The 14,926-nt window shown below is 43.3% G+C and overlaps 1 protein-coding gene across 2 annotated transcripts in view; it reads left to right on the top strand.

The window, feature by feature from the left end:
- Positions 1 to 14,926, top strand: part of HDAC10 (histone deacetylase 10) — a 298,704-nt gene that overhangs the window by 261,286 nt on the left and 22,492 nt on the right. For both annotated transcript variants that reach the window (XM_069229661.1, XM_069229660.1), the window contains one exon: positions 14,298 to 14,486. In XM_069229661.1, the coding sequence (XP_069085762.1) occupies positions 14,298 to 14,486 (189 nt within the window). The remainder of the gene's footprint in view (positions 1 to 14,297; positions 14,487 to 14,926) is intronic.

Below are 14,926 nucleotides of genomic sequence, written 5' to 3'. Positions count from 1 at the left end.
TGTGTTGACAAAAGAAAAAGTAAAAAAGCCCAACAAAGTTTCACTAGAAGATGAGGATAGACACCCAATGCTCATCTTGCACTAGATCATCAAACTCATCACCTATTCAAGGCAACAGTAATGAAATCATCATTACCTGAAACACATGAATATCACTAAAACACCAGGGGCCAGATGTACCAAACGGTTTTACCCATTCTGTGTCTATGGGAAAATGTGTTTGTACATATGGCCCCAAATTCTGTAGGGAAGCAGAAGATTCTTACCATAAACAAAATAGGATGTCAAATCAGTAGCTATTATATATAGGCATAATTAAACGGCAAGGCCGCAAAGCACAGAGCAGTATAAACACAGGCCTTAAATAGTCAGTATGGTGAATATAGGTAACCACCATCATATTTGTTTCCCAAAAGGTCAAACAGGCCAACAACCTGAACTTTTAGAGTAAAAAGTGGGTTACCTTAATAACAGCAGTAACAAGTCACCAATATACTCCAGTGAATCCTATCAAGTGGCCACTAAATGCAAGGTAGGTCAAGGGTATATTTTGATGATGTCATGTATATCACAACCAACAAATAATCGCACCAAACAAAACCACATATACAATAGCATTAGTTAAAGACAAGAAAATCCCTCCATCACAATTTTAAATACAGTTAGATACCAGATTAGTTCTCATAATTGTCCATATCAAAAAAGCTAAGCTTGAAGTGTTCTAAAAATCCAAAGTATACCGTCGTAACAGTATATCATCTCACTCATATGGCTGTCCAAACAATTGCAGGGTTAAAATTTCCAGGCTTCAACTCCGCATATGGGCAAAATTCCGTTATCCTTCATTATTTGCTACTGCCTTATTGTCACATCTGTATCTTATAGCTATATTGGCACAATTTCATCCTTAAAATCACCAGATATTAGATACAGATCAGTGTGCAAAAGTTGAAAAAAGGCAAAAGGAGGAAAAAAGAAAAAAGGCATGAAGAGTGTGATGGGGGGGGTGAAGGGTGATGACACCCGAACATGCAAGTAAGTTTCAGGCACCCACATAGGTTTGGGTACGTGCTTAACATCTGTGGGGATTTCCCCAGTTGACTATTCCAATTTCTTTTTTTAAGTAATTTGTAATTCAAGGGATTCCATATATCACCCCAATATAGTTACACTAAATCAGAGCTCAGCTTGCGATTCATAATATACCCAACATTAATAAGACACTGTATATCAAACACTATTCCATCTGTGTCATCTTTGCAGTCATTGGACCTGTATATAAAATCTCAAGTCACAAATGTTTATCACACAGTAGAATTATTTGTAAAGTCGGAATTAGTACAAATGTTGATATTCCCAACCGTGATAATCTCCTGAGAAATAATGGAGTTCATTGTCAGTATATCAAACCTATATCTACAGCTTCTAGTCTCAATATCCATATTGCTTCCTGCCTCCTCAATTTCAATACACGTTCCCCTCATCTGGCATCCAAATGAACTGTCTCTATGCCATGAAACTGAAAACTCTAATGATCATCTTATTCGTGGCATTATAGTGCATGGGACGCAAAGGGTGATTTCATGTTCCCTTGTTTCACTGCTCTCAGATGTTCCATAATTCTTTCACAAACTGGACGGATAATGCTGTCCACGTACATTTTGTTGCATTTACATATTAGTACATAAAACACAAATTTGGTAGAACAGTTCATATTAGTCCAAATCTTAAACATGGTACTACCATTATAGCTAAAAGTAGTGGTTTTATCTTTTGTTATTCTGCCTACTTCACATTGTCCACAGTTGTATAAACCATTTGTTCTTGCTGACTATCATATCTCTTCTTTAGAGGTAACTAGTAACCAGGGCTTAGGATATTTCTAATGCTACAACCTTTCTGAAAGGTGAATTATGGTCATGTCTTAACAAAGGGTTTGATCGTATCCTCTCTCAATAAATGCCAGTGTCTAGTATTCTACTAAACTTATCAAATGTTTCTACCATATTTAATACCCAGACTTATTTCATTACTCATGGATATTGTCTTGGCTGAACTCTCCCTCAAAGTATTATTTCTATTCAATTTAAGGGTCCTTTTGATAGCATTTATCACAGTACACCTGTCATAACCTCTAAACAAGAACCTATGAACTATATATCATTCACATTTCTGTTGAACTTGTCACCTAAGCTACAGTTTCTTCTTGCCCTGACCATCTCACCATAGGGAATGGCATCTAGTTGATGTCTTAGGGGTGCACTGGATGCATGCTAAACTGGATTCCATGAAGTATCTTTTCTGTACATAAGATAAACATGGTATTGTACTTGGCATAAAGTTCCACATCTAAAAAAATTATTTTATCCTTGGAGTAACACAATGTAAAGGACGTGTTATAAATGTTAGGATTTAAATAATTTGTGAGTTCAAGAATTTCCTCTGTTGAGCCAGTCCAGGCAACCAGAATTTTGTCGATAAACCTCCCCTTGTACTGAATATATTCATTCAATTAGCACGACCCAAGCAACAGATCTGCCACTCCTCAAACCAACCCATAAAAAGGTTGGCGTAAGAAGGAGCAAATCCGAAACCCATTGTGGTTCTATATATCTGATCGGACCATTTTCCGTCAAATAAAACAACATCATTGTCCAAGATAAGGTGTATCATAGTCAAGAGCATCTCAGTGTGTGAATAAAATTCCACTGGTCTCTTTTTCAAAAAATGCCTAACTTCTTTAAGTCTAAATTCCAGTAATATATTTGTATAAAGGACTACCACATCAAATGTCACTAAGGTTGTGTCATGTTCCCAAACAATGTCGCACAACATGTTCAGGACATGTTTTGTATCCCTAACGAATGATGGTAGGTTACAGACAAAAGGTTGTAAAAAAAAAAAAAATGTGTCCACAAATTGTGATAGTCTTTCTGTTGGCCCTCCAATAACTGAAACTATTGGTCTTTCAGGTGTAAATATGCCTCCCGTGTGTATCTTGGGAAGTATATATAAGCATGGGAACCTATGCTTTATAATTTTCAAGTATAAGTACTCTTCATATGTGAGCAGTTTGCTTTCATCTCAGTTCTTCAGTTCTGTATTCCCTTTCCTAGAAATATTAGGGATGGGATTTGTGTTGAGTGGGGTATAGAAGGTTGTGTTATTAAGTTGACTATATACTTCCTTTTTATAATCCACCTAATTTATAATAACCACACATTCCCCTTTATTTGCCTCTTTAATAACAATCTCTCTGTCCTCGTGTAGATTTTTAGTGCAAAGCGTTCCTGGCCCATCAAGGTGTCTCTAGCAAGTTTGAAGTTGGTAATAGTAGCTCTATGTATCAAGTTATGAAGATCCCTACATACAGTTTTAAAGAACTTGTCACAGTTGTTGTCAAGTGGTAGCACTGGGGTCCATTTGGATTTTGAGCATATCCACACTAGCTCCTACATCAAGACCCACTGTGGATGTTAGTGTTGTTAAAATCACTGACTCGTCCTCATTCTCATTCAAAGAGTGGAGAGCAGTCATATCCATATCATCCTGTATCGTGTATTCGCTAAATGTTAATTTGTCAGCAACATTATCCTGGTGACTAGGAAAGCTAGCAAAGTCAGGTTTTTTTAGCTTCAATTTATGAACGAACTTGAAAATATCAGTTTTAACCAATGCGTAATTCAAATTAGCCATAGGTAAAAAACGTAATCCCTTTTTCAAAACGTTAGTCATTTTAGGGCACAATTTCTTCTTAAATAAATGGACAACGTTTACATCAGAGGCCAGATTTGACATAGTACTATTATCCATTTCTTGCAAGTCCAGGACCTGGTCTGCATTCCACCACTTTCTTTTGGTGGCTATTTTATGTCTTTTCTGCCCTCTTCTGGTCTTTCTACACTTGAAGGTCTGTGTATCACATTTTGATTGCCAATTTTGATACATCTTAGTTCTTCTAAAAAGCGGTTCTTGCCCCACTCCACTAGAGATACCTTCCCCAGGATCCAGATTTGTAAGGTCTGTGTAATGTATTCCCAGCCACCAATTGTTTTGCTTTCCCTAACAGGATGACTAGATGATAAAGGTAGAGTTGATTGAGCAAGCACAACAGACTGCATATTCTAGTGTTTCACTGTTGCAACAGCTGGATTTAAAAGTATTTTGTAAACTGTAATTTAAATTGGCTGTGGTTTCTAATGCAATCACTTTTTATCCAGGGGCATTGAGAACTGAATAATTGACTTGTGACTACTAATATATTATTGTCTGCTTAGCCAAGCAATGTAAGAAGTAACTTGATATGTAATAAGCATAAATATAAATGTGTCAACCAATGTGGGTCTTTTTCGGCGTAAATTCAAATTCAGGTTTATTTTGATTTAAATTAATAAACTATAAAAGCAAATCCATCACACACATAAAGATTAGAAGAGGGACAGAGCACTTTGCACTCGCCCCTAAAAATGCCATAAGAAAAAAAAACACATTACATCAATAGGGGCCAATGTGAATGCTGAGGCACCTAAGTAATACATAGCAGCTCAAATTAGTTAAAAATTATTTATACAAAATACACACACAGTATTAAGAAACACCCCAAAAAAACAAAAGAACCTAACGTGCCCAAAACACATGGGTCCAATTAAAACATCAGGGCATGCCTGTGCTGTAAGGCATGTTTAAGAAATTAGGTGGCTCCTAGGCAGACCTTTGGATTCAGGAGGGACTGTAAATACAGTCAGGATGTGGCGAGAGATTGAGACCTTTCTTAGCAATGGAAACGGACACATCCTAACATAACAATTATATAACCCGCGAAAGAAAGTAAAAATGAGCAAGGGTTTGCAGGGACAGCTCGTCACATGGATAGGTCAGGATATCATTTGGGTTCAACGGCCCCTGAGGCAGAGAAAGTTGGCACAGAGTCAAGCCCAGCCTGAACCTAGTGAGGAGCGCCCCTGTCCCTTGCATTTGGTACCGTCACCAGGTATGACTCTTTGCCCAAAGTTGTTTGCACCAGCGCATAATCCTTATTAGCAGGTTTCAACAAATCCCTAGCCTCCATTTCCTTAACCATAAGATCCTTGAAAGTTATTTTTGAGCCACATCTTATCCGCCGCTGGTGAGATCTGAACCTGCATTGGACTTTAGTAAAGATGTTATTACCCAAAGCCCATAACAGAATCCTGTCCAGAATAGCCATGCCAATGACTTTAACAGCCGAATCAAGGAGGGAGAGGGGCCTGTAATAACATGATGAGGCCCTATCTCCTTCCTTGAAGATGGGAACATTAATTGCAGAATGCCAGGACTTAGGCAGCCCTACCTGGCAAGCTGTATTTGCATAGTTAGTTAGAATCAAGGCCAAGACATTTACCTCCTGTTTGTATAAGTCCATTGGGACTCTGTCCGGTCCCAGGGCTTTATGCATGGGGGCTATTGTTAAATGGTACAACCATTTCCTCAACCATGAACTCAATACTAAGGGGGAACGATGGTGGTGACATCCCAAGTTCAGCGTGGTCATTCAAATTATATACTTGTATGAAGTGCGAGTTCCAGAAATCTGCACTAATTTTCTCACACAAACGATTAGGCTCGGAATTAGATCGCTGGATGTGTTTGGCTGTCTGCCCGAAAAGACCGGCGCCACTTGACCTGCAGGCCAGGGACAGTGTGCCCCAAACGTCCTCATTGAGTTCGACCTTCCTGTGGCATATGGCTAGCTTATAGGACCTTTAACAGGCCACAACCTGTTCTGGGGCCCAAGGAATAGATTTTAGGGCCCGCATAAGACATCCATTAGTCTCCCTGCAGTTTGTATCCAACCAGGGCTTACCACCATGTCTGGTAGGAAGTATCTGCCTCATCATGAAACCTTTAATGGTAGAGCCTAAATGGTCAAAGACTTGGGTGCTACTGGCTAAAGGGTAGGATAAATGCATGTAGCAGTAAACCTTATCCAGATGTTCCATACAAAGTCTACCCACGATCTTGCCCATATCAGCTGACTTCCAAGCCAACTTCAGCCCGTCCCCACTTTGTAACAAATGGGACCCCCCTACAGCAGTCTCGCACACACTTGTGATTGGTAAGGTAAGATAAGGTAACAGCCAGTGGGTTATGATCAGTAAATGGGCTTTAGATCACTTTGCCGTCCCTCACGCAATCAAGAAATCCCCTACTAACAAAACTATCATAAATAATGGGGGAACCTACACCTTCAACAAAGGCCCACTTAATTAGAAAGGCTTGAATTAAGGTATTAAACGTGGTGATAGGGACAATACCACAGTCAAACAGCAGGTCCCGCCCAAGCCCTACCCATTCCAGATGGCACTCCAGGGTCTGAGTGACAAAGCCATCAAGAAGAATTCCTTCAGAGCCCAGGTTTCTTGTAAAACCACAGTGTCAATGGGAGAAACAAAGTCAAGCCAAGATGTATCAATGATTTTGGCTGCAAGGCCAGCCATATTCCAACTCCAACTTAGCTACGGACTCAGGACCAACACCAGGTGTCTTTTTCTTGGCTGTTGTGAGGGGTGATAAAATATCCCTGCATAGGGCCTCCTGATCTGGACTTTTAGCAAAACAGGCTGGCTGCCCAGGGCCGACCGCATGAGGCAAAGATGGGCAGCCAGGTCAGTTAATGCTGCAGGAGTCGGCCAAGGCTGCTAAGCGATTGGAGATGGGTACCGAAAAGCAGTCATTGGGTACAATGTTGGCAGATGTTACACCCTTGGGTAACCATCCCTAGAGTCCATAAAGCCCTCTGGCCTATAGAACAACCCTAATGGTAAGACCTTAACATTGCTCTGCCTAGCAAATGGCAAATACGAACCACAAAGCAGCTCTTTCACATTCAAAGTTTTAACAGAATTGACAACAGAGGCTTCTTCAAATTCCTTGCTAGCAGGCCCATCCCCAGGTACTCTACGTGTAAACAAATGTTCGGGAAACAAATTTAACTTATGATGGACATGATGGTTCAGCCAATGAATGGCCTTTGTCAGATGCTCTGAATTTTCTGTAACCCAAGATTTGAGCTTCAGAAAAATGTATGGGCAGGCAGCCAGGGACAGCTTCTTCACTGGCCCTGCAAGGTGCAGTAATGGGTGGGCAGGAGGCCGAAACCTGCAAATTGGTCCTGGATGACATGTAAGAAGGTAGCTGCTGATAAGTAAATGGAATTGGGCATTGAACTGAGAAGGATTCGGATGCATAAAAGTAGACAATAAAGAACGTGCACAAGTAAGGACCCCAGAAACCCTGGGTACTGTGGCTGCTGTTTCAGGAACAACTAGCTGGGGGTCTTATGTGCTTTGGTGGACATACTAACAGCACCAGTACCATGAGCAGGGCTGTCCACTTGCCAGGGCCTCCATGAGAGCAGAAAGCTTATTTTTGATAGCCACCAAACTGCTCACCATTGGCGAGAGACAGGCTGACTTTGCAGTTTTCAGAACGTAACCAGGGCATCTGGCAGAATGGTCTCCTCTCTGTGAGCTGTCTCTCTCTGTCTATTACCCCAACAGCTCTCACAAGAAAGTCATCCATGGTGGTATTTCTGACAGAATGTTTGGAAGGATGTTTAGCAGTCACACAACTTGAGGCATCCAATTTACCCTTCCCCATCACACAACAAAACCTGGGTCCCACACGGTCAAACAACCCGGAATTGATACTCACCATCCCAGACCTTGCAGGGAATATATTAACATGGAGGAAAGTACCATGAGCCAGGAAATGCCAGTAACCTTACCAAAGCAGTACCTGGGTTCAACTGCAGGGTCAAGCTTACTGGTCCCGCCCAGCTCTTCCTTGTGCTGATGGGCACAGGATGTGCGTGCCCTTGGCATGGGCTTTGCCTGGATGCGGCCTTTGCGCGATCTGTGCAGTGGGAGCCCACATCACGCTATATGTGCTATGGGGGTGTCCTTGGCGTCCCCTGAAATGCGTTGGTGCCTCCAGCTGCTACTTTCCCTGGGACATGGAGTCCCTGATGCAATGAAGACAGCAGAAAAGGGCACAGCAGCCCCCAAACAGCGGGAGTCTGCGTGGCACTGTATGAGCTACGTGGGAGGGAGTTGTCCTTGGCATCCCTTGACACACGTTGGCGCCTCCAGGCACTACCCCCCCCCCGGGACATGGACTCCCTGCTGCAATGGAGACAGCAATAAATGGCACAACAACCCCCAAACAGCGGGAGCCTGTGTCGGGCTATATGCGCTACAGGGGTGTGTATCCTTGGATTTCCCTGACATGAGTTGCTGCCTCCAGGCGCTACTCCCCCCGGAAAAGGAGTCCCTGCAGCAATAGAGACAGCCGCAAAGGTTACAGCAACCCCCGTAGGTGTATTATTTGTCGATTACCCAGTAAAAAGAAATCTGCTTTACAAAAAACTATTTTATGATAGATTTTATTAACTGCAGATTCTGCTCCATTTGAATATTCCCCAGGCATCAGACTGGTTTTGGAAACTTTTTAAGCAGTACCCTTGAGCGCATGTAGTTGGCATTGTGTGACTCTGCGCCAGTGTTGTTCTGCTCCAAAAGTGACACACAGAACCGATTATAAGCTGCCTCTCATCTCTTCATGAGACCTTTATCTCCAAATTGTTTAAAATATTCAGCGTGCAGGGGAAAGGTCACCTTCCAAGACTACAAGGTTTCAACCTTGTAGGGACTGTCACAAATGTCTGTGACAGACCCCATCAGGTTTGTCTGTGGTACCTGGGGTAGGAACAAAAGAAAAGTGACTGCAATTTGCCAACCAAGACCATAAGGCAAAGGTCTATGTCGCCCAGAACCCGAAGACTCCATGCCATGACTGCTTAATGGGAAAGTCCTGTTCAGGCTCTCAAAGTCGGTGTTTTGGCTGATCTTCTTTGTGGTTCAAATCTTCCGGCAAGCTGAAGAAAAAGCATAAAATTCCATGCATGACTCAGCTCCTTCCCGGCAGTATTGAACTCCAAAGAAAGGCGCAAGGGCATAAAGGTGACCCTGATCTTGCTTCCAAAGCCATTCCTGTTCAGAACCAATTTCAACACTTGGTCAGAAGCAACACGCCTCCAGACCCCAAGTAACAGGGGTCTTCACCATGGACTGTGCTGACAAGTCTATCCTTTGGACCCTTTGGACTACTGCTGACTTCAGTCCTAGTGCCATAACTCACACCAGACCCTGGATAATCGTTGCTAATGCCAGACTGTGCGTGAAACATATTGGGCTTTCTGACTCTGAGTCAGCACTTCTTTGACCAAGGCCGTGTTCTGCACCACTTGCACGGCAGCCTTTGGGCAACCCATTAGATTCAAATACTTCAAATACGCAAGGAAGGGCGCTAACTCTCCACACTTTTGTTAATGTATTCTGGCCACTATGGATATTATGCTGGGGATGAAATTGCCCAACCATACACTGATGACAATTGGTATGAGGATCTTTAGTATGCCAGTGCACTGGACACCTCGAAAGACATTGGGCTAGTTTTATCTCTAGGCCCTGCCATGGAAGAAAGTGCCTCCTTCGTCATAGTCTGGCAAAGGGGGCAGAGGTTCTTGACCTCCATTTACCCACCAGGAAGGTGAAGACTAATGTCCTCACTGAGGTGCTTAGGCCTTGCCAGATAAATACTAAAACCCTGCTTCTGTTTAACGAAGCCCTCACAGGCACCCTTCTTGGGAATTGGGTAAAACCCTTCTCCTGAGCCTCAAGTGAAAAGGCAGATAGCATGGAGCCATCGTCCAGTCCCAGGTGACCTGGACTTCTTGACTCAGCATCCCACACCTGAGAGCCTAGTCGTACAGGCCTCAACAAGTAAGGTCAACCCTCACACATTACCTACTACGCCCCAGACAGGAAATAAAAACACATCGAAAAAGTTGGGAAAATGGTTTTCCTAAACCAGTGTGGCCATCAATGCCAGCTGCCTTCTACAGTATTATAAACATGTCCTTTGAGACTCCACCGCACAAGTCTCGGCTGGTGTCCCTGAAGATGTGTGCCCCAGCCTTATGCAGGCTATTCAGTATGGTTGCAAAGTGGGAAAAGTTACCATCTACTCTGGCTTGAACACCAGAGTTTGCATTGGTATGGTAATTGACTCCAGTGTGACTCTCAGAAGGCATGCTGGGATAAGGTTCATGGGCTTCTATGGCGACGTTCAGTACTTGATAATGGACATAACTTTGATGTCTGTCGTTTTTGTGGTGAGAAGGTAGACTCAGCCCTATATCACTTTAAGGAACGTAGCACCACAGCGTGCTCCTTGGGCCTGTTTGCCCTCCACGTCAGCCACACCAATAGTTTTGCCTTCCCAAGTTCAGCCTCCCCAGCAAACCCTTCAGCAGATGAGGATGAGGCTAAGGCTGTGGTATCCACAGGCCACGGGGACAAAAGGGCAGTGTGCTATGCAGTCTTCCACCCCTCTCTCTGCTTCAAAACCTGTTTAGTGGGTCCTTCGAGGCATACAGCCACCATTTCAGAGGTATGATCTTACATTTCCTGACAGGGTGGCAGGGGATAACTTCTCTCAATTGAGTCCTAAAGATTGTCCAGCCAGATTACACATACATTGCTTCTCCTGCAGTCGCACCTTCCACCATCCTTGGAACAATTGAAGAAGGGCCATATGTCCCTCTAGCCGCAGGAACTTCGGGCCCTTCTGGCCAAATGAGCCATAGATAAGGTGATGACATCAGAAGTAGTCTTTGGTTGTTACTTGCACTCATTTCTGGTCCTAAAGAAGGACAGAGTTTTTGTACTATTTTAAACCTTTGCCCTCTGAATGACGTCCTGTGGAAGGACAAATGCAAGATGCTCACCCTGGTCCAGGCCTTGTCTTTTCTTGAGCATAGAGTCTGGATGATAGCATGAGACATGCAGGACACCTATTCCAACATCCCCATTCTGCAGACCCACAGGTGCTATGTGCAGTTCACCGTGGGGCAGGACCATTTTCAGTTAGCTGTGCTCCCTTTTGACCTCAGGAGGGCCCTCGGGTGCTCCCATAAGTGATACCAGTGGTTGAGGAACATCTTCGGAGGTCAGGAGTTCCAGTCTTCCTTTACCTTGATGACTGGATGCAGAAGGCAGGCTCAACCCAGGCCGTCATTACCCACCTCCAAACTATGGCAAACCTTCTCATTTTGTTGGGGTTCACTATAAACATGTCAAAGTCACACCTGACCCCTTCAGAGATGCTCTCCTTCATCTCAGCCATTCTGTAAACTACAGTGGTGTGCCTTCTTCCCAGAATGTAGAGTCCAGTTCAGGCTATGTTCCTGATGTTTTCGCCTTTGTCCTGGATCCAGTGAGAGCAGCTCTGAGGCATATGTGGGCTCTGCTGAGGGATCTGAAATAACAGTGGGCACAGCATCATATCCAGAATTGAGAGGAGATGGTAAAAACATGCAGCAGTGGCTGTCTGACAATGATTGGGCCAGCGGCAGACCCCTCACCTACTCCTTGCAGAACTGACAGTGGTCACTGAGGAATCACTTCTGAGTTGGGAGAAGTGGAGATCAGATGCATCTGGTCTCTAATTAAGTCTCAGCTCTACATCATTCTGCTGGAGCTGAGAGTCACCCTCTTGGCAATGAAGTCCTCCCTGCGACCCATCAAATGGGGGCTAATGCAGGTTCTCACGTGCAATGCCACCTCCATGTCGTGTTGCAATAAACAAGATGGGATGGGGTCAAAGGCCCTGTGCCAGGAGGCACTATGACTCTGGAAATAGTTGAAGCACCAAGTGATTTTCCTGTACTGCCGGAACCTCAAAATGCCAGGGCGGATGAACTCAGCCACTGACACTTTACAGACCATAAAAAGTGGCACATAATCTCTTCCTCAAATGGGGAGAACCTTGGCTCTAGCTGTTTACCACCACCAAGAATCCGCTATATCAGCACTTTTACGCTTTGGAGTTTCAAAGGCATCTCTTTCTCTCTCAGACTCACTACCTGTAACATCAAATTCTGTACTCTTGTACACCTTTCCACTGATACCTCTCCTGCCTTAAGTTGTAAAAACAATATCAGGAATGACCAGGCCCAAGTCATCCTAATGGCACTGGACTGGACTGGGCACAGAGAGTGTGGTAACCAGAACTCCTAGACATGGGCATTTGTCCGAACAGGCTGCTGCCTTGGGAAGAGCTTCTGTTGCAGCAGCAGGACAGGGTTCTGCATCTGGGCCTATGTAATCTTCATTTGGAGATTGAGTGGCAACAACCGACTGCCTATGATCTGCCTGTCAAGATTGTAGATGTTATCTTAGCAGCAAGGCGTTCCACAACAAAATCTGTATACGCCTGCCGTTGGGACAAGTTTGTGGTATGGTGCAGTACTCAGCAGACTGATCAACTTTAAGCTAGGTTATCCAAAGTATTGCTTTTGCGTTGTCTGTAGCCCAGCAAGGACTTTCTTTTGGCCCAGTTAAAGGGTACCTGTTAGCTCTTTCTGCCTTTTTGTGGTTACAGGATCAGCCTACTTTGTTTAATTCACCTGTTGTGATGTGTTTTTAAGGGGTTAGCATAATTTGTTTCCACCCTCTCCCTATATCATTCGTCATTGGGACCTTAACTTGGTACTCAACTTCCTGGTGTGTACTTCTTTTGAACAGTTACACAGCTAGCTATTACGGCTTCTCAATGTCAAGAGTGTTCCTCGGTGCCATTACAACAGCGTGGCAGGTGAGTAAGTTGCAAGCCCTCTAGTAGAAACCTGCCGTCTACTACTTTCTTCCCAAACAAACTGGTTGTGAGAATCCAAGCTTTCATTCTTCTGATAGTGATAATTCCTTTTCACATTGGGCAAAACTTCACTCTAGTGGCATTCTTCACTCCACATCACGCCTCTAAGAAGGAGGAAAGAGTCCATATGCTGGATTCAAAAAGGACTCTTATGTTTTACATCAGTCGTACCAGTGAACATTGTGTGGATGGTCAGCACTTTGTGGGATTCTCTGGAGCGAAGAAAGAAAAGGCAGTGCAGAAGAGGGTTATCTTTCAGTGGATTATGTTCTGCATTAAAATCTTCTGTGCACCGGCCACGAAGCAGCCTCTGGAAGATTTACAGGCTAATTCCATTGGAACCAAGGCTGCTACCACTGCGTTGGCACAGGGTTCTGGTTATTTGCCAGGCTGCTACATGGGCTTCACTCCATATGACCAGGAAGCACTACTGTCTGGACAGCCATATCCATTGAGATTGGCATTTTGCCCTCTCGGTCCTGCAAGTTTTGTTTGGTTTGAGCCAATTTCCATACTCACCACCTGGGAAATACTTCTTTGGAAACTATTCGAAAGGTGAGGAATCTGTGCTTAGAAGGATAAAGTTACTTACCTTCAACAACACCCTTTGTGGTAGATACTTTGTATAACCGCAGAATCCTCACTGACCCTCCCATCCTCCCTGTTTGGTGAACTGTGATTTTTTTCTTCCAAAAAGGTCCCAAGTATAGAGATCTGCTTGCTGATGAAAGCCAGTTTGCTGTTGTGGTCTGCTTATGGTGGTGCAGATAGCCTAGAAAGCAAGTGATGGCAGCATGTGTGAGTAGTACGTATATGTGGTTCCGGACGTCACTTCCATATGTCACTTCTGGAGAGGAACGACGTCGGCATGGAGCTGCACCCCGCCACCTACTAGAGCACAGGTGTACTGCTTAAAAAGTTTCTGGATCCAGTCTGACACCTGGGGAATATTACAAAAGTGAAGAATCTGCTGTTAGATAAAGATCTGCCAGAAAGACTGATACCGAAAGTAAATAATTTGTTCAATTTGGAGTAATGGTTATTGAATTTGCTTTATGTAGTAGCCACCTGCTTTGGACAATCTTGATGGAAAGATATTGGGAATCAGGAGGTTGAAGTGATCAGAACAAAGTATACCCTTAGCAATGTCTATCTTGGTGACAGTGTAGATACTGTGGTGCTCGTGTTCTCTGACAATCGTCAGTGTACTCAAAAGATTCTAGCTTCTAGTTTTATTCCAGACTCTTTGTTCTGCTTCAATTCTGTCTCCAACCTGTCCTCTTTATTGCTTTGTGTGTACAGAATCAAATATCTGCCCTTTCATTAAATAAATGAGCTAGTGATTACATCGCTGACAGTATAACTTTATCCCCTCACCTTACATTTACTTACAGGTTATTGGATCTTTGTTGCCATATTGACTTGACTAGTTTTCTTTTTCATTAATTTCTGTGTCATAAACGTTTAAAAACTATAGCTTGTTAATCTTTTGTGATGATTTACTTGTTTCTTTTAAACTGTTTCATTTTCTTGTTCTAAAGGACCTGCAAAGAGACAACAGTTTCCTGTATGCTTTACTTCGCCTAATACTTCCGTTGGCATACAGCTATCAACCTGAATTAACTATAATTACTTTGGGACCTAATAGTAAGCTTAGTGTTGGTAGTATTGCCATGATGATCCGATTGTTGCAAAGTCTTGCTAATGGACGTATAATCACAGTGATTCAGGTAAGGAATCTAAAGCCTAAAACACTTCCCAAAGTTGATGATTTTAAAATTCTATACATAAAGCTGAAATATTATATAGATATTGCCACACTTGTTTATAAGAAAATTTAGTGGAGTATAGTGTCATGAAAAGCAGGTTAAAATGTATTAGTGAAACAGTGGTATACACGATAACACTTGTTCTGGATTTACTCTGCCTCACATGTTAACCCAGCATTCTGTACTGTTTCCACTCAGATGTTCTATGCCTCCATTGTAAACTGACTTATACGTAGAAGCCAGCACCATGAGGGGCAGCTTCGTCCCGTATTAGTGACACCAGCTCTCCAATGTCCTGACATACTTGTCCATCTTTGGTTGACCTCCTTTGTCCTTTACAATATTCTCTATTGGTATGGATAGTTCCTCACTCTAGCAATCTTTAAGGCTTATCTGTTTCC

The sequence above is a fragment of the Pleurodeles waltl genome, chromosome 4_1, assembly GCF_031143425.1.
Source record: "Pleurodeles waltl isolate 20211129_DDA chromosome 4_1, aPleWal1.hap1.20221129, whole genome shotgun sequence".
Taxonomy (NCBI): Eukaryota; Metazoa; Chordata; class Amphibia; order Caudata; family Salamandridae; genus Pleurodeles; species Pleurodeles waltl.
Note: the sequence above shows the minus strand (reverse complement) of the source record. Positions and strands in the feature narration are given on the sequence as shown.